This window comes from Lycium barbarum, chromosome 7, assembly GCF_019175385.1.
Source record: "Lycium barbarum isolate Lr01 chromosome 7, ASM1917538v2, whole genome shotgun sequence".
NCBI lineage: Eukaryota > Viridiplantae > Streptophyta > Magnoliopsida > Solanales > Solanaceae > Lycium > Lycium barbarum.
The window spans coordinates 13,360,897-13,381,856 of NC_083343.1; the positions used below are offsets into that span (position 1 = coordinate 13,360,897).

Consider the following 20,960-nt stretch of genomic DNA (forward strand, 5'->3'; position numbering starts at 1 on the left):
CTGATCAGCGACGGAGATTCTGGTTAAGGAATTCTGTTGATCGAGGGGAAGGTGTGAGGCATTCCTCGAGTCCCGTGGTTTTAGCACGATCGCTTTAATTAACTCGTATTGGCTTAAATTAGAAAACTCAATCAAGTAAACTCAAACAATCACACAAGCACGCACACAAGAAAAGTTAGAAAATAAAGTCCGAATTATTACAACCCGAAATAAAAGAAAAATGCGAGAAAATAAACCTAAACTACACTATGCTAAACTATACTAAGCTATCCCCGACATCCCGGGTCTTCTCCACGGGCAACCACCATTTTTACATTTTTGTTTTCTTCCGGGACATCCCATCTGGGAAATGAATACATGAAATTTAAAGCGAATAAAAGAAAACACAAAAACAATTAATAAACCTATATTTGCCTAACTAACGTCTATGCCAAATCTTAAAATTTGCTCATTTAATTACGGGTCGCACAAGATTCTAGTTGTTGGAATGCAATAAAACGTTTATGCCTAAACTTGTTTTTCAATTTTAATATCCAATCCAGCAACCCAATTACCAAACAAAGGAGTAAATAATTAAATTAAACAAAATGGTACCTAATCAAAACTAGATCAAATTAAAAAAAAAAAAAAAAAAAAAAAACTACTACATCCAACTAAACTTTTGCCCTAACTCACGATCAGATTTACACTTCTTAATTATTTTAACCCCATTACCCACTTCCATTAATCCATTACTATTTTTAATCAATTATTTTCAAAGAGCCGTAACAAAACACAACAAATATGACTACTTCCGTCTAAAATCAAACAAATAAGGAATAACAAAACACAACAAATAAGAATCATTTAATTTGAATAAGCAAACATCTCATGAAACCATTAAACTCGTTAAAACAAGATAAACAAAATAAAACTTAGCAAACAGTGAAGTTAGACAACTAGTAAGATAATATGGTATGCAAAACAAAAAATGAAAGCAAGGTAAAGAAAAGAAAACGGACCTCAGTAGTCTAAAACTTTCTTTACTGTATAAACAAATCTCAACAGCAATGGATTACAGACGAAAAAGGCGAGCTAAATTTGAAAGTCAACGGGGCGTGGACCGGAACTCGACTAAACAACCTCTACTAGAAACCCGGACCCCAACCCGCAACTCAAACTAAAACAGGGACAGAAACCTCAACCCCTCTGTTTAGACTTCTTGTTGTCGGGTATTTTCATAGTGTTTATATGGTTGTTTTAGGGTGGTTCAACTTGGGGTTTTCCGGTGGTGTAGTCACTGGTTTAATAACAGGGTCGGTAACGGGGAAAGGGGTGCATTACGACGATGGAGTGACTGAGGTGGTAACCGGGAAATGAGGTGGTGTTGGGCGGTGGTTTATCGGAAAAATGGTGGACTGTTTTTTATAGTTTTTCTATATATGGAAAGCTCTCTCTTTGGATATGGTGCCGTGTCTGTTTCTATATGAGTATTTGTGTGTTTTTTGGTGTATGGGTGTGTGTGTCTAGGTTTATTAGGATGTTCTGTTTTGTGAAGAAGATGACTTCTATAAACGTTGCCACTACTAACCTGTGTAGAGTCCTCCCTTTTTCTTTTTATCTATGTGTGGTATATGATGGTTGGTATAGGTCATGTGCATAGTGTGGATTAGAAGGGAAGAAGAATCTCATGTGTGCTAGTGTAGGGTATGAAGGAAAGAGGTATCCTATATAGAAATGTTGTAGAAATGTTATCATATGTGCTAGTGTAGGGTACGAAGGAAAAATGTATTTTGTATAGAAATGTTATCAGGGGTGCATGTGTACATTTTTTTTTTTACTCCTTTTCCTTGATTTTTGTTTTCATAAATAAACCTACTAAATAAAATAGAATAATCGACACGTCAAAAATTAAAATTAAAAGAAATATTTGGACGCTAGAAGGTGAGACACCCCAGGGAGGGTTAAAAATCACGTGTCTATCCATACATATACATAATACATATTATACGCGTATATAACGTCTGAGGGGTCACTGGTCTGTATATATATATATATATATATATATATATATATATATATATATATATATATAAAGTGCAATGCATGACTATAATAAGAGTACATCCTAAATCTGTCGGAGTACTGTAAAGTCGTTATACCTCCGAACGTCGTTATGTGTTAGCATTCCCATTAACAAAGGACTATATGGATCTTACTGGATCAGAAAGAGTACTTACTGAAATCAACATTTATAGATCATGAATCAACATGGAACCTCCCTAGCTACTAAGAATAGAATCATTATGGAGTAGTGTTACGTTTACGTTCCGTTCATAAGGATCATGTCAAAAAGAAAGGTAGTGAGCCTTAACATACCTCAAGTTATCCAAATAATCCAACAACAAGCTTATCACCACTAGAGCGCCAATCCTATAACAAAGGAATACATATACAACTTAGATGACGCTAGTATATCACGTGTATCAATGATAACTCGATTCAAAAGTGAAACGGGCAACATTTCCCCTATTTTTTAATCATCACCACAAAGTCCGCAACCAATAATTAACATAACAACTTCATGTGATCTTTTTTAAACTCATATTCACAGCATTTACAAATATACAATTAAGCAGCCGGATATACACTTGTATACAACACCTCCTTCTTGCAAATATACTAAGTACAACAATCTCAACACACCCTCACCATTAACTATTACCAACACCACCCCCCTCCCCCCTCCCCCAATACAAGATTTTTCTCAAAATACACTTATAATCATAGCTCAAGTTAAATTACAACTCAAAGTAACAGTAAGTTCATGTTTGAACCTTTCCTCCAATTTCTTTCCCTCAAACTTTAGCATAACTACCACATAAACACATAAACATGGAAATAAGATGAAATCTTACCTCAAGAACCCAAGAACACTCCAATTGCAAGACCTCGTCACTTTGAAATATCCCCCAAATTTCTACAAGAAGAAGGAACAAGCTTCAACAAGATTTTGAAAACCCTAGGTATTCAATTCTCACTTTGATCTTTGATTTTTGCTTGGAAGAGTGATTGAATATGTTGAAAGAGGTTTCTAGAGCTTTCATGAACTTGGGTTTAAGTTAAAACGACTTAAAAAATGAGGGGAGGTCATAATATATAAAATCAATAAAAATCCACCGCCTCAGGAAATACGGTCCGTATACACTGGCTGTATAAAATTATACAGCCAATGAAGGGTATAAATTATTCATGTAATTTCAATATAATATAATATTTTAAAAATAAAACATGAATAATTTATATCATATTCTCGCACTTTTCTAACAAATCTTGCAGGAAAAGAATACATGGAAAAAGAGAAGAAGCAAGAACTAAAAGCCAAGAAAGGAGGATGCATCCGTGACAACTTCACCAAAGTCTACACAAAGTCAAGAGAAATAAAATTATGACAAATTCTCAGCAAAATTTCATGATAAATTATCATGCCAAATTCTCAAGATTGCATGATAATTTGCCATGCCAATTTCTCAAGATTGCATGATAATTTGCCATGCCAATTTCTCATCAAGGAAATATTATTATATTGAATTTCTCTTGCAATGTCTCTCCAAGAATTCTAGGAATTTTTCTATAAATAGGCATATGTTTGTAGAAGAAAAAAAAAACATCTTTCATCCTTGATTTGCATCCAATAGTGAAGAGGACACAAGAACTAGTCTTGGTGTCTCTCTTGGCTCTTTCTTGTAGTAAATATATTTTCTTAGTCTTTATTTCTATTTAGTTTTTCTACTCCACAATGGAGTAAGTTTCCTTGGTTGAGATACTAGATGAAGCTTGATGAAGCTATTATAATAAACATCTTTATTTCATTATCTTCTTATGTTGGGATTTTCTCTTTATCATCTTTATACACCAAGGTATTTGATATTATTTATATCTATTATTAGATTTAATTATATCTCTTTACAAAAATCCTTATCTTGTTAATTTATTTCTTATTCGGGAGAAGAGAACGATTTAAACAAGTTTATTGATTTAAATGATCTTTATCTTATTTCTTTTAGTCCTAATTCTAGCGGAGGGATTAATTAAAATAAGTTTATTGATTAAAATGATATTTATCTTATTTCTTTCAGTCCTAATTCTCACGGAGGGACTGACTCAAATAAGTTTATTGATTTAAGAGATCTTTGTGTTATTTCTTTCAGTCCTAATTCTCACGGAGGGATTGACTCAAATAAATTCATGGATTTAGCAAAAGCTAATCAAAAGAGACTTTTGTTCACTTAGTGCACTCAACTAGGATAATTCTTGTTTGAAGCCATTACTTTAATTGGTTAACTACACTAATCGAAAGAGGTGTTATAAATTAATTATTTTTTAATGTCCCTAATTAATTGAAAATAAATTAATTGTATAAGCGAGAGTGGTGCTATTAACATATTGTCGTTATGTGGAATGATTGTATTAGAAATAAGCTATCATTCTTTAAACAGAGAAATAAATAATAAATTTTTTATTTTATTATAATAATTTTATCTTGCCGACTCAAAATATCCCAGCCTCTATCATTTATTAGAAAAATCCAAAAATATTTCTTATTTTGTTATCATAATTTTCAAGACTTTTGAACAACTCCCTTTTCATCAATTTGAGTCTCTCAAATAGAAACAAAAATAATACAAATTTGTAGCCTAGGTAGTTCCAATCTTTGTGAGACGATATCTTAAACTTTACTATAATTTGACAGAGTACGAATAGAAAATACCTATGCACATTGGTCTCATCAGCCAACTTACAGGTCGTATAATTTTATATGGACCGTATAGTGGTCCGTATTTTCCAACCCAAAAATCTACCTTCTCTTTTAAATTTTCAAATCCTTAAATACAGTATTTCAGGATACGGTTCGTATAAAATAATTTTCAGAACAAAACTTGCCAAAACGTATTCTCTTCAATTCACTTATTCTCTAATCCTTCCATAACTCACCAAACATGAACTTAAACCCTTATAAACATAAGATAGGCATGTCCAACCTCGTATAACCTCGGAGATAGCCCCAGTGTCCAAGACTAGGGCAATTAAGACACGACGAATCTCAAGGTATATCTACGAGGTGTAACAATCCGGAATTCCATTTAATCACATTTGATGACCACGATCCTATCTAATGGTTGAAACGAGCAAGATTCACGTAATCGATTACAAAGGTATTATCTTATCAATTACCCATCATCTCATCATTGTAAATCATTGGATTACACATGTTACTATAAATAAACTCGGAAAATTGTTATTGATTTATTCTTTTTCATCATTGCTTACAGTCATCCGGCCAGGAATATTCAATAAGAATCGCTCTCTCTCTCTCTCTTCTCTCTTTAGTTTGTCATATCCATTCAATTGCTTGCCTTGCCAGAATTGTTATTTCTATTATATTCATATTATCAAAAGGATCAATTATATTTAGATTAACTATCTTGCTTATGACCTCAATTTTATAAATTTAATTGGTTGATCTAATAAACAAATATTTAGGTTAAACAATTTTGACCAATCAAACATAGAGAAATTGAAAATTCATACCAAACACACCCTTACTTACACATGAGTCCAAAGGTCGATCTAAGATTGTCCAAAGGTTGATTTAAAATTGAAAGGCAATAAGTGTACCTCTTAGGAGTAGTATGGAATAGGTCCATTTCTCTTACTAATTAATATGATACGTATTTTGCAAAATTTCCTTAAAATTTGTTATATATATCTTGCTAACTGTTGGGCTGGGCTACGGGTCTATCAATGTTGGGCTGACCCGACCCGGTTAATAGGATAATAATGAGCAGTTTCCTACAAAGAGTTTACCACTACTCTGAACGTTAACAACGTGAAATTGTGGGAACTGTTTCTTCCAAGTAACCACTTCTCCTTCTTTTGCTTTAAAAGAAACCAGAACGCTTTCTTCTAAAAGATAGAGAAAAATATTCATCTAGTGTTCTTACAGAAAGGAATACACACACAAAACAAAAAAGACCTTTAGTTTGTGGATATTAGTGTTCTATTTCCTGGTGAAGTAGATGGCTTGGAGCAATTCTTCAACAAAGATTTTGTGAATTTTCCGCTGCTGTTAACAGGTACACACGATTCTTGTTCCTGTTACTAATTTCTAACAATGGTATCAGAGTCAGGTTATTTTGTCACAAAGTCTTGATTATTGACTGAATAGAAGTATACTGCTCTTAGTTGTATTCTTCAATTGTTAAATTAATTGAAGACTGAAACGGAGAAATTGTAGTGTGCATCCTCGTTTTCTTGCAATTCGCGTGAGATTGTTTTGTGAAGAAAATAGTACGTTTATGTTTTTTTTGCTGAAGTGCCTTTTATTTTGGGCTAAGTTTTCTTCTTGGTCTCTTGTCAGTAATTTTTAGGAATTTTTATCACAATAAAAGAAGCCCCACAATTGATACCACTTCATATGTTGGCATGACATAATATTTAGACTTTGGGAAAAGAAAAGTACTGCTACTTTCTTGATGAAGTTGGGCAGAAGGAAAGTGATCTAAAAAAGATGGATATTCCATTACACTTTTTGATATATTTTTTAATTGTTTTAGTCTTTCTGTTGCCATTTTTCAATAATGTTAATAGAGAGAATTATATGTTAACAGAAGGAGAATTACAAGCTGATCTTCATATTTTTTGTGGTATCTTGGCATTTTTTGTTTACAATGATCAGTGACACAATGCTACGGAATTTAACGTCATAAGTAGCACCATTTGTTATTAAATAAGTGGGTCCAGGGGACCAGGATATGAGTCATAAAAAAAAAATTGTGCATTAAGAAATGTGACTATTTTTCTCCATGAAGTTAGATTTGTTGGACGATACTGATTTTCCAGTTGAATATCAGTGAGATATACAATCAGTTCCTTTTTTGTTATGTGACTTAATCACACTGTGTCTCATGATCATGGACCTATATATATACTAGTGGGATGTGGTCTGTGCTATGCACGGGCCCAATGTATGGATGATACTTGGAAGTTCTTATTATACATAATTCTGCTATTTATAATTGAAAACTTTCCTGCCTTGCGTCCTCATTTGGTAGGAAAAAAGTTCTTGAAAAATTTATGCTCATGTTGACATTAATGCATCTACAGCTCTGTCAACGTATCTACAGTTCAAACTCACGTTAACATTATCTGAAACAAACACAGCTAGCTTTGCAAATGGACATTTAGCTGACAGCCTATCACTTTATTTTATCTAGCTCTTAACATACCTGTTGTCTGTATTATCGATCCAAAAAGAAGCTACTGCATTTCTTTTAAATACTCATAACAAATAAAACACAGAAAACAAACTGCAATAGTGGGTAGAACAAGATGGTCCTCTTGATAAAACTCAAGAGGCAACAATCATCATCTCTTCCTATGTGGTTGTTTGCATATCTCATTGAAAGGTACATCAGTTGCACAATTTTATTTTCAAATGTCATACAAGGCGAAACAAACAATAAGCAGTTCTTCTTCCTGCGAGCACATCCGATTACTAAACCTGTAACAGATACAACATTATATGTTTTAAAAGAAATTGCGATGCAATTACCTTGACAGAGACAAAACGCACCCAGAGAAACCCGCTTCAAACTAGGGAACACATCAATGAATCCTTTATTACTTCAGTTGAGATATCCACAAATCTCAGGGAAAACGAAAAGACTTCAAAATTTGAGATTTGGCGAAAAGCTGTGCGAAAATTAAAGGAGAGAAGCTAGGTAATTACAAAGGAAAAGTGAAAACAGAGGGAAGCAAAGCAAAATGGAAACAGCAGAGAGCGAGGCGGTAATCAGACGGCCAGAGAAGTCAAATGGATAAGGCAGAGTGAGGCGGTTGACAGAAATAGTTGGAACACTTTGTTGAGTTGAGCGATTGTTTGAAACTTCTATCAACCAGCCTCTATCAGGAGCTGCCATTATAGTGATGAGTGTGGTGTATCAAAATCCACTGCCTGTATAAATAAAAGTGAGTGCATCAGGGTGTATTAAAATTTTAATATAAATCCATTCATTGCACATCAATGAAAGAGCAGTGCATGTAATAGCTCATTTTGAGCATTCAACTACTACAAGTGAAATCTGGATACAAGACATAACTAAGTAAAGAAATTATACATGAAATTTCTACAAATTACCTCTGCTTGTTCTCTGATAACTAATAGGATTAATTGTCTCATATAACTGTTTCTTTATAGCTGGTTGCTATATTTGTTCAGCTTCTTGTATACAACATCCATTCCATTACACCAGCCACTTAATGTAGATCTTCCTGCAGTTAAAATCATTGTTTATATTAAAGCTACCATTTTCATCCTTTAGCTTCTTGTTAAATGAAAATTGGGGGCAGGGAAAACCTTTGCTTTCCATTTCTACAGTAATAGAATAATCCCAGACTCCACATTCAAAGTTTTCAATTTTACCGGAAAAAGTCAAAATCATTCTCATCTAAATCATCTAGATCACAAGAAATCAGCATGTTCAAACTAATCCAGAGAATTCTTCCACAAATTTCATTCATATATTAGTAAATATCAACACGAGTCGAAGATCTATCGGAAACAGCTTCTCTAACTCACAAAGATACGGGTAAGGTCTGTGCACATACTACCTTCCCCAGACCCCACAAGACACAGAAGATCATGACAATACGCAGAGTTTAACAATGTAGTCACAATTGGAAAAGAGCTAAACCACTGAAGCATTTTATCAGGACGCTAAAATACAATACATAGATACCTTGTTCTTAACGCAACCGACTTTAATATAAATATTACCAATTTGTATTATCTTCTGTTACTTGTTCAAGAGAGGAGGATGCGTGGTAAGTGACTATTCGTAGAGCAGGCCAAATTTGCAAGTATTCCACAGTATGATAAGCTGATATACACTCAGTAAGTGATAACGGGGGAAGAACATCTTCATGATCAAAACAGAATATAGCACATACTGTCATTACTAATTCATCACGATTTTAACATCTTAAGTAAAGTAAACAAAAGATGGAGAAAAACTTACCGACATAATGCTGTCAAAAACTTACCGACACAATGCTGTCATACTTTTATAGAGAACCTCATGCTATTATCCATGAGAAGTCATGGGAGGAAGCTTTGTAATGTTATGGCTTGTTCTTTGCTAACTGTTGACCATCAATGCTTATTAAGTTTAATGTACTCAAGTGATTAAATCAATGATAAATTACTTTCCCAGTAAGTCAATCAAGTAAATATCAGATTTTTAAAAAGTTCATTGCATAAACAGTAACAATCAATTTATAAGGCAGTCGCTTGAATGATTTCATCATATACTATATTGTATGTTGTATGATCATCGTCGCTATCAACTGTTGGCGGCCGGATTAATATTTTTACACAATTCGAGTTTTTTGCTCGTGATAAAGCAACATAAAGCTGACCATGTGAAAAAACAGACTCTCATAAATAAACTCCAACAAAATCTAAAGTCTGACCTTGAGCTTTATTTATTGTCATAGCAAAACATAATCTAATAGGAAATTGTGTTCTTTTAAAAGGAATAGGCAGTTTCTCATCCTGCGAGGACAATAACGGTATTATCGGAATAAATACATAGGTGTTTTTGAAGTCACCGCTTGCAATTGTAGCACTTATAACATGTTTTTGAAAATCACGACATATAAGTCGTGTACCATTACACAAGCCTTCGCAGGGATTTAGATTCCACAATAACATTAGTGGACAACCTTTTTTCAAAGTTAATTTGTACGGAGGTAAACCCGGAGGATGTAAACTATGCAAGAAATCTTCATATTGGCTTTGATCATGCGTTTCAGTGGTTTCGTCAAATGCAACATCTGTTCTAGAATCACCAGAGAATTGAATAATGAGTGTGTCATTTATTTCATCAACGAAATCATTTTTTGTTGTCAGAATAACACGAGAAGTCACAGAGGCCATATCACAGGAAGATGTATATAAATTTGGATAAGTTATTTTAAATAAAACATTCAAAGATTCTTGTTCGCTAATAAAAGGAACAATAAAAGAATCGGGAATTTCTATCTTACCCTGACAATTTGTTTCTGCTTTTCCACTTCCTATTTGCATCAAATATTCAGAAAAGGCAGGATCAGTTCTTGCTCTCATATTTACTGATAATCGCAGTTTTTCAAGTCTATTCCAGATACCGGAACATAGTAAACTTTCTATGAAATCCTCTTTTGTGCCACTGCGAACAACTGGAAGAGTTTGTCTGAAATCTCCACCGAAAACTACAACTTTTCCACCATAGAGTAACTTCGTATCCATCAGGTCTTTCAATAATAAATCTAAAGCCTCTATCAGCTGTTTTTTGGCCATTGATACTTCATCCCAAACGATTAATTTGGCATCACGTATCTGTGAAAAATTAAAGTTAATTTTTTGAAGAATAAATATCATAGATATTTAGAAGAGTTTTTAGAAAGTTATAATGTAATATCTTTGATATATATTGTATTAGGAAATGTCTAGAAATTCTAGACACTTAGATATTTATAGTTGAGGATAGAATTATCTAGATCCTTTTGTATCTAGAATAATATCAAGATATTCTAGAGTAGTGATAGGAGATAAAGATGACTAGATTTTTCTAATGGATGTATCTAGAAGTATTTCTAGAACCATCCCTACACAAGTATAAATAAGGGTGGCCTTAGTCATTTGTAACCAACCCCAATTGTAAGCTAATACTACCAATACAAGTCAATTCAAGTAAACACTTTCTTTCCAAAGCTTCCTCTTCTTTAGTTGAATCTTCCGATCTTAGTTAACGATCTTGGGCTAGCAGAAGGTTTCTCCGATTTACTTTTCTTCTGCTATATTTCTCTACATGGTATCAGAGCCATAGCCGTAGTTGGCTTCTGGATTTTATTTCAAGATCGGGTTAGTGGTAGATTCAATTGATTTCTCTAAATGGATTTAAGCGGTCGTATTAATGGACTGGGGATGTAGTTGTTGAAATTACAAGGTATGGAAGACATGCATGGAGTCATACCTTGTGGGAGAGGATTTGTGGGATGTTGTTAATGGTAGTTACACAAGTCCTTCTACTGACGAACCGGAAAATAGCAGCACATACAAGAAGTGAAAGCAGATTAATGCGAAGGCGGAGTTCATCCTAAAGAGGTCCATCTCGCACAACTTGTTTGATCATATTATAAGGTGCAAATCAGCTCATGAAATTTGGAGGATCCTTGATCGTTTGTTCAACAAGAAGGATGAAGCCCGACTACAAATACTAGAGAATGAATTGGTGAACACCACTCAAGGTAATCTTTCTATTACCGAGTACTTTTTGAGGATTAAGAACTTATGTTCAGAAATCTCTTTATTAAATCTGGACGAGGCTATTTCCGAAGCACGAATGAGAAGAACTATCATTCGTGGAGATTGCTCTTGTGACTCGGGATGAACCTTTATCGGTGGAGGAAAGGAATAGCGATGGATTCCTATAGAGCATCCAGGAAAAAGCAGATTCAATCGGACGACGAATTCTTACGTGGTCCAAGGAAATCAAAGGCCCGCTTCCACGAATGAAATCTATATGAAATCTCTTAATATCAGAATAGCTTATATAGTCATGATTCAATTCAGGTCCATTTTGATGGATTTCTCATTTTTCGGATCTGATTGTAACAATGGAGAAGTAGGAAGACTTTGGCGATTCATAATAGAAGGGGGTATCTAGAATATCTATGTCCCAGGACATAAAAGATGAATAATGAAAGATGAGGAAGAGTATACTCTGTAGTGAGATAGCAGTTCTCGTTGAAGACAGAACATATTCCTTTTGTTACATCAATTCAATGATGGGCTCAACAACCATCCTTGGAGGAGTTTGAGAATTTGTTGTCATCACAGGAGCTACTAGCCAAATAGATGGCTAGTGTATGTTTTAAAGAAGGGGAAGGAAATGCTCTTGTAGCTTACAAGAGGAATTTTAAAGGAAGACAAAAGCGAAGTAGCTCAAGAGAGATGACACAATCTCAATTCCATGAGGGGTCAATCTCGCCAAGACAGAAGAAAGAGTCTTCTAATAAGGGTAAGAAGACTATTAAATGTTATCGATGTGGTGAAGTAGGACACATAAAAAGATTTTGCCGAGCCTAGGAAACCAACATGGCTCAAACTGAGAGAGCTCCTGAAGAAGAAGACTGGGGAAGGTGCTTCATAGCTGAGACTCGAGTAGTAGATCCCCTGGCTTCCTTCAATTTTGAAAGAGACTGGATCATGGAATCAAGAGATAATACGGTCCATCACGTGGAGAAGGAAGGAATTAGTGTCATCAATAAAAAGCAAGAAGATTCCAAAGACGTTCAGACTAGTGACGTGGTAGCTGCTATCATGGAAATCAACGAAGAAAATCCTGAAATTGGTAATAAAAGTCTGGACGTAGAGGATGTTGAAGTAGATCCTGAGCATGAAGTTTCTGAAACTATATATGATGCTGGTGATCATTTCGGAGAAAGCATTGAGGGAGTTGTAGTGGAAGTTGAAGTCTCTGGCCAATCATCTACCATATTAGAGTCAATCACTAGCTCAGATCAAATACTGGAAGCAGATAGAGAAGCTGACAGTCAAATAAATGAAGAGGTTGACCTTGAAGGATCAATTTCATATGGAGAGACAGATAATATAGTTCTCGGATGCTCTGAAGCTGACAAATAGTTCATTGAGGAGCTGAAAAGGGAATCTGGTGGTCGATCCTACAATAGTGTTGAGTCTTCGCAGGAAATTAATGGTCATATCGTCACCGACTCAGGTGCTTCTCCAAATAACACAATTTTCAAGGAGCTAAGAGAAAGGGGGAGTCTGGAAACTCAAGAATATGAAACTCAGCATGAAGATGATTCACGTGGTTCGCAAGGCCAAAAAGAAATATTGTCAAGTCTGGCCGTAACAGAGATGAAAATTTTATCAACGCATAGTCATGTTTCTTTGGAGGCCCAATTATTAGCGAAAAACCATCATTATTTGAAGAAGGAAGAACTGTCGAGAAAGTATTGCTGAGATCTTCACCAAGGCATGTCCAAAAGCTTCGTCTGAGTTCTTCCACAACAAGTTCAGGATAGCTTCCAAAAAATTACTTTAAGGGGGAGTGAAAAATTAAAGTTAATTTTTTGAAGAATAAATATCATAGATATTTAGAAGAGTTTCTAAAATGTTATAATGTAATATCTTTGATATATATTGTTTTAGGAAATGTCTAGAAATTCTAGACACTTAGATATTTATAGTTGATGATAGAATTATCTAGATCCTTTTGTATCTAGAATAATATCAAGATATTCTAGAGTAGTGGTAGGAGATAAAGATGACTAGATTTTTCTAATGGATGTATCTAAAAGTATTTCTAGAACTATCCCTACACAAGTATAAATAGGGGTGGCCTTAGTCATTTGTAACCAACCCCAATTGTAAGCTAATACTACCAATACAAGTCAATTCAAGTAAACACTTTGTTAGGTCCAAGGTTTCACCGATTAATTTTGATGATAACAAACCAACATAAGTTTTAATAAAAAAACATTTACTTGTGGTAAATTTATTTTTGGTATAGGTTTATTTGATGAAGAGGGATTTGGTGAAGATCTAATCAAATAAGGAAAAGAAGATATTACGAGATGGAATTGCGAAAGAAGATGTGGAAGAAAAATACTTACTCAAATCAAGGTGCCAAAATTATGGAAAGAATATCTACTACGATCCTATGGAAGGAAAATATTCTACGAAAGGAAAAGATCAAGATTTTTGTTACTTAAGGAAGGTCTAAAAATGATGGAGTATCAAGATATGTCAGAAGTATCAAGTGCACAAGAGTGATAAAAATTCAATTTGTAGAAGATGAATGTGACTACATTCAAATTAATATAAATCAAGATCCGAGGTGAAATTCTGAGGATCTTGAAATTCTCTTGGGTTGCTTTAATAAGATCTCATATTTGTACAAGCCAAAAAAAGAGCTCAAAGATGGAAAGCATATTAGTCATTCTAGAAGAAAGATATTTATTACCATAGCAAATCTTATGAAGGGTATGGCTGATATTATTTGCTACGTTATTACAAGTATTATTGTGGTTATTTACCAATATCTTTGAAAGGAAGCAGATCCAAAGGACAACTTTTATTGGTTGAATAAATGATACTATTGTTTACTACAATAAAGGAATCAGGAAGCATCATTGTCAATATTCTACGAATGGAAAGAAAATCAATATGAGGGGAAATTCCTTAAAATTATTCAAAAGCTCTCTGCAATAGGAAAGGTGAGAAAAGTGATCATTTATTGATGTACAACATTCAAGGAAGAAAGAGATTATACAAGGAAATTCAATAGCAAAAAATCTTCATTCAAGGAAAGAAGATATATTTCAAGACCTACAGGAAGCTTAGAGGAAAGCAACAAACTGGCACTGCCTTATTCAAAGACAGTCCAGATTCAAAGAGGAGCAACCAGATATCTAAGTCCATGATTCATGCAACGGCTAATTAATTCTTGAAGACTACAAAAAGAACAAGGAGAACAAGAAAATAAATACGCAGCCACTTATACTTTCGTCTCAACCTTCTCAAATTCTTTGCTCTACTTTTCATAAGCATTGTAATCCTGAGTGACTTACTGTGTAAACAAAAAAGAGAGGAGAGATATAGTATAGTTGGTGAGGCTTACTATTGAGAGGTTGTGTCATTGTTCGTTTCTTTGGTGAGCGAGTGAAAACCAAAGAGTCGTTGTTGGTGAGCGAGTGAAAATCAACCTTGTAAACGTTGGTGGTGAACGAGGAAAACCACAAAGGCTGTACTCAACTCAAACTACAAAGAGCTTAAAGAGATAACCTCCTTGTAACCCAAGGGGACTGGATTAGGATACCACATTGGTTCCGAACCAGTATAAAAATTCCTGGTGTCATTTATTTCATTGCTCTCATATTATATTCTGTACCCTTACTATTTATTGTGGTTTATACTTGTGCAAATCGAAGGACTAATAATTTTGTGCAGGCTGTCTCGCTATCAGTCGACTAGCACCAAACAGTAGTCGACTAGATTTTTTTTTAACAGGCTTACAATTCACCCCCCCTCTTGTACTTTCACACTTTCTTTCCAAATCTTCCTCTTCTTTAGTTGAATCTTCCGATCTTAGTTAACGATCTTGGGCTAGCAGAAGGTTTCTCCGATTTACTTTTCGTCTGCTATATTTCTCTACAGTATCAATGATGCAAGCAAACTTTGCTTAGTAATATTAGAAGAGAATTGCCCGTCAATATCAATGGGGATTTTAAAACGGGAGTGAGCAGTTCATCCTCCGGGAAGAATTAAAGCTGCAACACCTGAACTTGTTGTTGCTAAAGCCACAAATCCTTTTGATCGTACAACAGCCAATAACGCACGGTAAAAAAAAGTTTTGCCAGTTCCATCGGGACCGTCGATAAAAAAAGCTCCAGACTTATTCCGATATATTCTGTCAAGGATTACATCATACGCTTTTTGTTGCTCATTGTTCAATTTAGTTTGCAGGAACAAATCCTCATTTGTCGATTATATTTCTTTCAAAATGATAATCTTTCGCTTCTCTAGCAGTAGACGAAGCCCAAACTCTTTCGGGTACAAGGGTAAATTCATTTATGTCACGAACCATTGAGTGCAATATATCGTTGATATGATTTCGAGTCATATGATGAATCTCATTTTGATTCACATCAGGCAAAATCTTAAAATCTTCACACATAGAATCTTCAAATTGGTGCCACAGTTCTTTTGGGTTAGCAGGATTACAATATACCAATAGCGTAGAAAACAAACGTCTCAAACTGTAAGGCATTTGATATCTTACAGCTTCGGACATACAATCTATCAAGTTATTGTCACATTGTAACAATCCTCTTTTTTCTGCTGCCTCTCTAAACGTAATACAACAAACTCCATTTACAGTTCTCAAATCTTTGTATGATTTCGGTGCTTTTATATTCATTAATAATAATCTAAGATAATATCTTTCTCCCTCTGTTGGGTGAGACATCACAATACGTCCAATAACAGTGCCTTGCTTTCGATGGCTCCACGTTCTATCTCGTTTGGACCAGACAAAATATTGTGGAAATTCCTTGTAAAGTAAGTTTATATTCTTGGCATCCTGATTAATTCTGTTCATTATAAAGAACTCAGTCAACATTGTTTTCTTGATCATGGGATTATTCATAATTGCATTTACTTTCTCTGTACTCTTAAAAGAGACAAATTGTTCACCTTTAAGATGTAGCTGAAGGTTGTAAACAGTTGGAGTCATCTCACTAAGAGGAAAACCAAATAAACGCCAAGTTGCCTCTGGTGCCGAAACCCTCTAGCAGATTGATATTCTTTGATCTCATCAATTTCGATGTTTGGATCATCAGCCAGTACGAAGAAGGCAATTTTATCATGTCCCTTGCAGATATATTTATAAATATACTTGACAACTCTAATATCAAAACAAACTTCAACATTAATATGGCAATTAAATTTGCTCAGTAAATATGGATTGTAAGGAACTACCCACAAATTGTCAAGAAAGTGTTTTCTAATTTTCACAAGTTTTCCAGTATTTCGTCTGCGATAGATTGGATATGAACTTTTTCCCTTTGATGTATGATCAGCAAATTCTTTCAGATATTTAAACTTACAATATCCCTTACTCTTCGTACAAGGACATTTCAGATTTAAAGTACCACAAGGTCCGTGCATCATATGTATAGTAACAAGTGAGTACAAGTAAGCACTCGTATCAGAATCAGGTAATTCAGCGCAAACAATTTTATCGTAAGATTCCGGAGTTAAAAGTTTATATTCAGTGTTGAGTATAATAAGAAAATGAGCATGGGGAAGACCGCACTTTTGAAATTCAATAGTGTACATAAAAGCAGCGACTTTTCCAAAAATATTTCGCTTTAATATATCTGTTTTCATCTCTTCTACCTTTGCTCGGAACACTCTGCTAACTAAATCAGGCCTATTTTGTACCTCATCTGTTACCAATAAATGTTCAGTTATTTCTGGCCAAGATGGATTACATGTCATTGTCATAAATATATCAGGTTTTCCAAAATATTGTACCAACGCAACAGCGTCCATATATCTTTGGCGCATATCTCTAGGCCCCCCTGTAAAACTTGCCGGAAGAAAACCTTTTTTGCCAATTTTTGATGCATCTCTTTCTCCATGTCTTAGAAAATCAAGAATCCCTGATAACATATCAACTCGAAATAAGTCAGGGTTAAATGAATAGAAATCTAACCTTTGAGTCTCAAGCTTGATCAATCCGTCAACCGAATATTGTTGGAATAATCTGCCAGCGTGCAAAACTCCATTTTCTTCGTCGTCTCTCATTTGGAATTTGTAACTGTAGTATTCACGGCATGACACATTATTTCGTTTTCTTTTCTTTTTCTTGCACGAGTTGAGCTTCCATGTCAAGGAGCATCTCAACCGAGCAGATGTTCTCTATACTTGGGAGCTGCTCATGTTCGTAGTAACTTCTACGCCTAACAGTATTATTCGTTTAAATAACCTTTTTAATATCACAATGCCATCCATTCTGGCCATAAGGAAACAGTAACGGATACTGCAACGGATCATAACAACCATAATAATAATTGATCAATTGGCTCTTGCTACTCTGGGTGTAAATGCGAATGTGTGGTAAAGACACGTTGGAACTGCTTTCCTCTTCTATCCATATTCCTGCTACTTCTGATGATGTTGGTAAGTTATAAGTCCGTTGGTCTAAAGTAGAGTCACACTTAAGCTCAATATAAAAGTTCGATAATTCAGGGATATGTATTAAAGATTTCAGAAAGACAGAGTATGGATTGAGTTTTAATATGTCCATCAAAGTTTTGATAACTGATTCGTTAAGCTGGTCCGAGAATGCCATCCGATTTGCTAGCTCATTTTCTGTATCATAGAAATATAGCTGAATATTTTTGGCTGACCGACTCATTGATGAAATGATACATTTTCCCTTGAACTCTAAATGTATAAATACCACGATTTCTTTTTGCTAAATTTCTGTCATAATTCACTCCAAGAGAAGTAAATGCAAACATATTGTTGTACATTCTGGCGTAAGTGCGAAAATGTTTAGATTCCTCGGAATTCCCTGAATAAAGATTTGTTAATTCAGCAGGTAACCCATAATGAATCAATTTCACCGACCCATTGTCACAACAAAATCCTGGTGATTCATATTGAAATCTTTTGGCTTTATAAAATTTACAGTTTGGTACAGTTTTCAAGGTGGACGAGGTATTAGGCAAGTCATTAATGTTGCAGTGACGCAATGCTCTAGATTTACGACCTGCGTATTTAAGATTTTGGTAAACACAAAGAATTTTAACCAAGAGAAAGAAATGGTTAAAATGATTTTAAACCTAGATAAAACAAACCTTTGTTTGTGACGGCACGCGAGTTAATATTATACGGGTTGGTCGCTGTTCGATGTTGATCCTAAATAAATATAAGGAATCCTCATTTAATTCTGGGTGTTTAGGGCAATCTATAAATTTAAGCAGCATGAGCTGAACTTACCAATTTCAAAAATGCTAGGACGACCAGCCAGATTTCTGTCACTATCAACAGCAGCGGAACCATGCACTACGGACACATATGCTAAGACACACAAAGATAAGAGATATTAATGCAACCATATTGGGCTAAAGAACCGTGACTTATACGCATATAATGTTTGTAAATGCAGAAATGCCTCCCTGTTGATTTTGAGCAGCCAAAAATGTTAGAGAGTACTAACCTGTTTCCAAGAGAGGAGATGAGGCTACGGTTACGTCGGCTCTTTGCTCAAACAACTCTGTCGTAGAATGAAGGTATGCCGTTCGTCGTTGCAGTAAGTTTATTTGCCTTTCATCAACTGCCGTAGCTCTATACACTTCACGGCGTCGCTGTTTTACTTTGGCGCATCTTTCTTCAGAGCACTGACTTTTGCCTTTTTGTTTACGGCATGTCGAATCAGTTGTATTTTCGAATGTAGACAGTTCTGCACATCAAGCCAAAAGTTTAAAATAAAAAATATGTATGAAAGAGCAGTCAATATCATCGAAGATTTGAAAAGGTTGACAGAGAGAGAAGAACAAAGGAGCAAATCAACAAAACAAAGAATAAGGCTATTCTTATATGTAAAATTAGACCCATAAAAGTGCAGGGTTATTTTACATTACGTGATGATTTAGGAACTCTACTTACATTTTATATAGACAGTTTCAAATAATTAGCTTATAACAATATTTTTTATGTAGAAATTCAAGAAAATAGCTCTATTCCTTAAGTTTAGCCTCATTAAATTTCAAAATCATCTCAAATCTTCACTAAACTGTCCAAGTATGGTTTGTAAAGTCAAAACTGTTTCCAATCGGTTGCCACCATACGCGGTCAAAAACATCACGATGATGCAAATACAAAAAATTTCCAAGATGTAGTTCTTTTCAACTTTCAAAAGTGCATAACCAGACTTTAAACTCCCAATATTAATTCCCATAAACGTAAATAACAAAACCAGACTTGAACCTAAGAATTCTAACCCACATATTCGAAATTGAACAAACTATTAGCGTAATACCCACTAACTTCGAATTCAGTTTGGTCTTGGTAAGTTTGGGAGAAGTCAAACCAAGCGACACAGTAATTATCCCTTTGTTAGTTCAGTTGAGATCTCACAAATCAAAGAGATTGGAGATTTAGCAAAAAGCAAAAAGCAAAAAGCAAAAAGCTGGGGGAAAATGAAAGGAGAGAAGCGGAGGAAATGCACAGCAAAAGCGAAAACAGGGAGAGAATGGATAAGGCTGAGGCTCAGGCGGTTATATATTACGAAGCGGAGCAATATGATAATCACAGACATGTCAAAGTACAATGCTTTAAAGCTATCAAGTACAAGGTATTAGTAGCATATAAATATGTGAATTTCCGAAGACATGTCTGCTTCAGCTGTGCAACTCTCTCTTCTTATATAGGAGAATATATATATATATTTAAAAAGCAAGTTGTTTTCTTGAATAACTCTTTGTCCTTTAGTGCATTCCTTGTTAGTCCTGATGGACCCTTAAACGTATTTTTGTCTTCTACGAGTAATGTGGCATGTGTTGTCATATTGAATGGTATGTCCATTCTTATTGTTTTATTGTTCCCATTTCAGACATGGCTGGACAGGGACAAGCTCGAAGTACTCCAAGTGGGAATTCCCGAAATCGAGCAAGGAGACAATGTAGAAGAGTACGTCATCATAGGACACATTTCCGTGGACGTGAAGTCATAAGGAATAATGTTCCGAGGGCGACACAAAATCTACTAAGGGATCAAAGGGCTATACGAAGGGAAGGAGAGAAGAAATTCAAAGAGTTTAAAGCTTTTAAGATGTCTCCTAATACTTCAGTGCCTGAACGTATCGAAATTTTTCGGTTGAAACGAGAAGAACTGTCTAATTTTATTGAAATCTTAGATTGGGAAGCTTTAGCAATTTTAGTAGATTCCCTTCGAGAGCCTTGGAGTGGTATTTTTGTTAATATTTATCACGATTTCTTTCTAAGTCAACCTTTTGAGGTGTATGTTCAAGAACTTGAAATTGAGTGGGAGATTATGAACTTGTAATTTGAATTGTGAATTTCTTTTCAATATATAGTTATGTTGTTTAACTTTCTTTTATATCCCGTTTATTTATTTATTTTTAAATGGGTTGAGACTTAATTGAAAGTTATTAAATAAAATTCACGCTAAGATTTATTTTTTTCATTTTTGATTAAACATTTAGACTGTAGATGATGATCGGAAACTTTGTGACCTTTCGATTTTACACTAAATGTGAAGTCATTTATGGGAATTAATTTGCTTGAGTGTGAATATCACATGCATAAATTTGTTA

The 20,960-nt window shown here is 34.6% G+C and overlaps 2 protein-coding genes and 1 long non-coding RNA gene across 5 annotated transcripts; all 3 read right to left on the reverse strand.

Annotated features, from left to right (window-relative positions):
• Positions 1-127: 127 nt before the first annotated feature.
• On the reverse strand, positions 128-1,659 carry LOC132602149 (uncharacterized). Its single transcript, XR_009567623.1, has 2 exons — positions 1,002-1,659; positions 128-342 (listed from the first exon to the last, which is right to left on the reverse strand). It is a non-coding gene; the product is annotated as an uncharacterized LOC132602149 (long non-coding RNA).
• A 5,802-nt stretch (positions 1,660-7,461) lies between these two features.
• On the reverse strand, positions 7,462-10,432 carry LOC132602150 (uncharacterized). The gene is made up of 3 exons (XM_060315143.1): positions 10,090-10,432; positions 8,180-8,313; positions 7,462-7,996 (listed from the first exon to the last, which is right to left on the reverse strand). Exons 1-2 carry the CDS (start codon positions 10,379-10,381, stop codon positions 8,234-8,236), a joined length of 372 nt encoding a protein of 123 aa, XP_060171126.1. The 5' UTR covers positions 10,382-10,432; the 3' UTR covers positions 7,462-7,996; positions 8,180-8,233.
• A 5,378-nt stretch (positions 10,433-15,810) lies between these two features.
• On the reverse strand, positions 15,811-19,997 carry LOC132602151 (uncharacterized). 3 transcript variants are annotated; one of them, XM_060315145.1, is made up of 6 exons: positions 19,673-19,997; positions 18,843-19,085; positions 18,623-18,703; positions 18,481-18,541; positions 16,307-18,392; positions 15,811-16,203 (listed from the first exon to the last, which is right to left on the reverse strand). In XM_060315145.1, the coding sequence occupies exon 5, from the start codon at positions 17,420-17,422 to the stop codon at positions 16,343-16,345; it is 1,080 nt and encodes a 359-aa protein (XP_060171128.1). In that variant the 5' UTR covers positions 17,423-18,392; positions 18,481-18,541; positions 18,623-18,703; positions 18,843-19,085; positions 19,673-19,997; the 3' UTR covers positions 15,811-16,203; positions 16,307-16,342. The 3 variants fall into 3 exon arrangements, with proteins under 3 accessions (XP_060171128.1, XP_060171127.1, XP_060171129.1); XM_060315144.1 differs by having other exon boundaries at positions 19,665-19,997; XM_060315146.1 differs by having other exon boundaries at positions 16,307-18,703; positions 19,665-19,997.
• Positions 19,998-20,960: the final 963 nt, after the last annotated feature.

What these genes read in the sequence shown, in the direction of transcription:
- LOC132602150 (XM_060315143.1), bottom strand. Translation starts at nt 10,381, where the DNA reads ATGGCCAAAAAACAGCTGATAGAGGCTTTAGATTTATTATTGAAAGAC. An exon ending in AGCAGAAACAAATTGTCAGG is followed by an intron (nt 8,314 to 10,089) that starts GTAAGATAGAAA and finishes TTTTAACTGCAG; the next exon opens with GAAGATCTACATTAAGTGGC.
- LOC132602151 (XM_060315145.1), bottom strand. Translation starts at nt 17,422, where the DNA reads ATGAGAGACGACGAAGAAAATGGAGTTTTGCACGCTGGCAGATTATTC.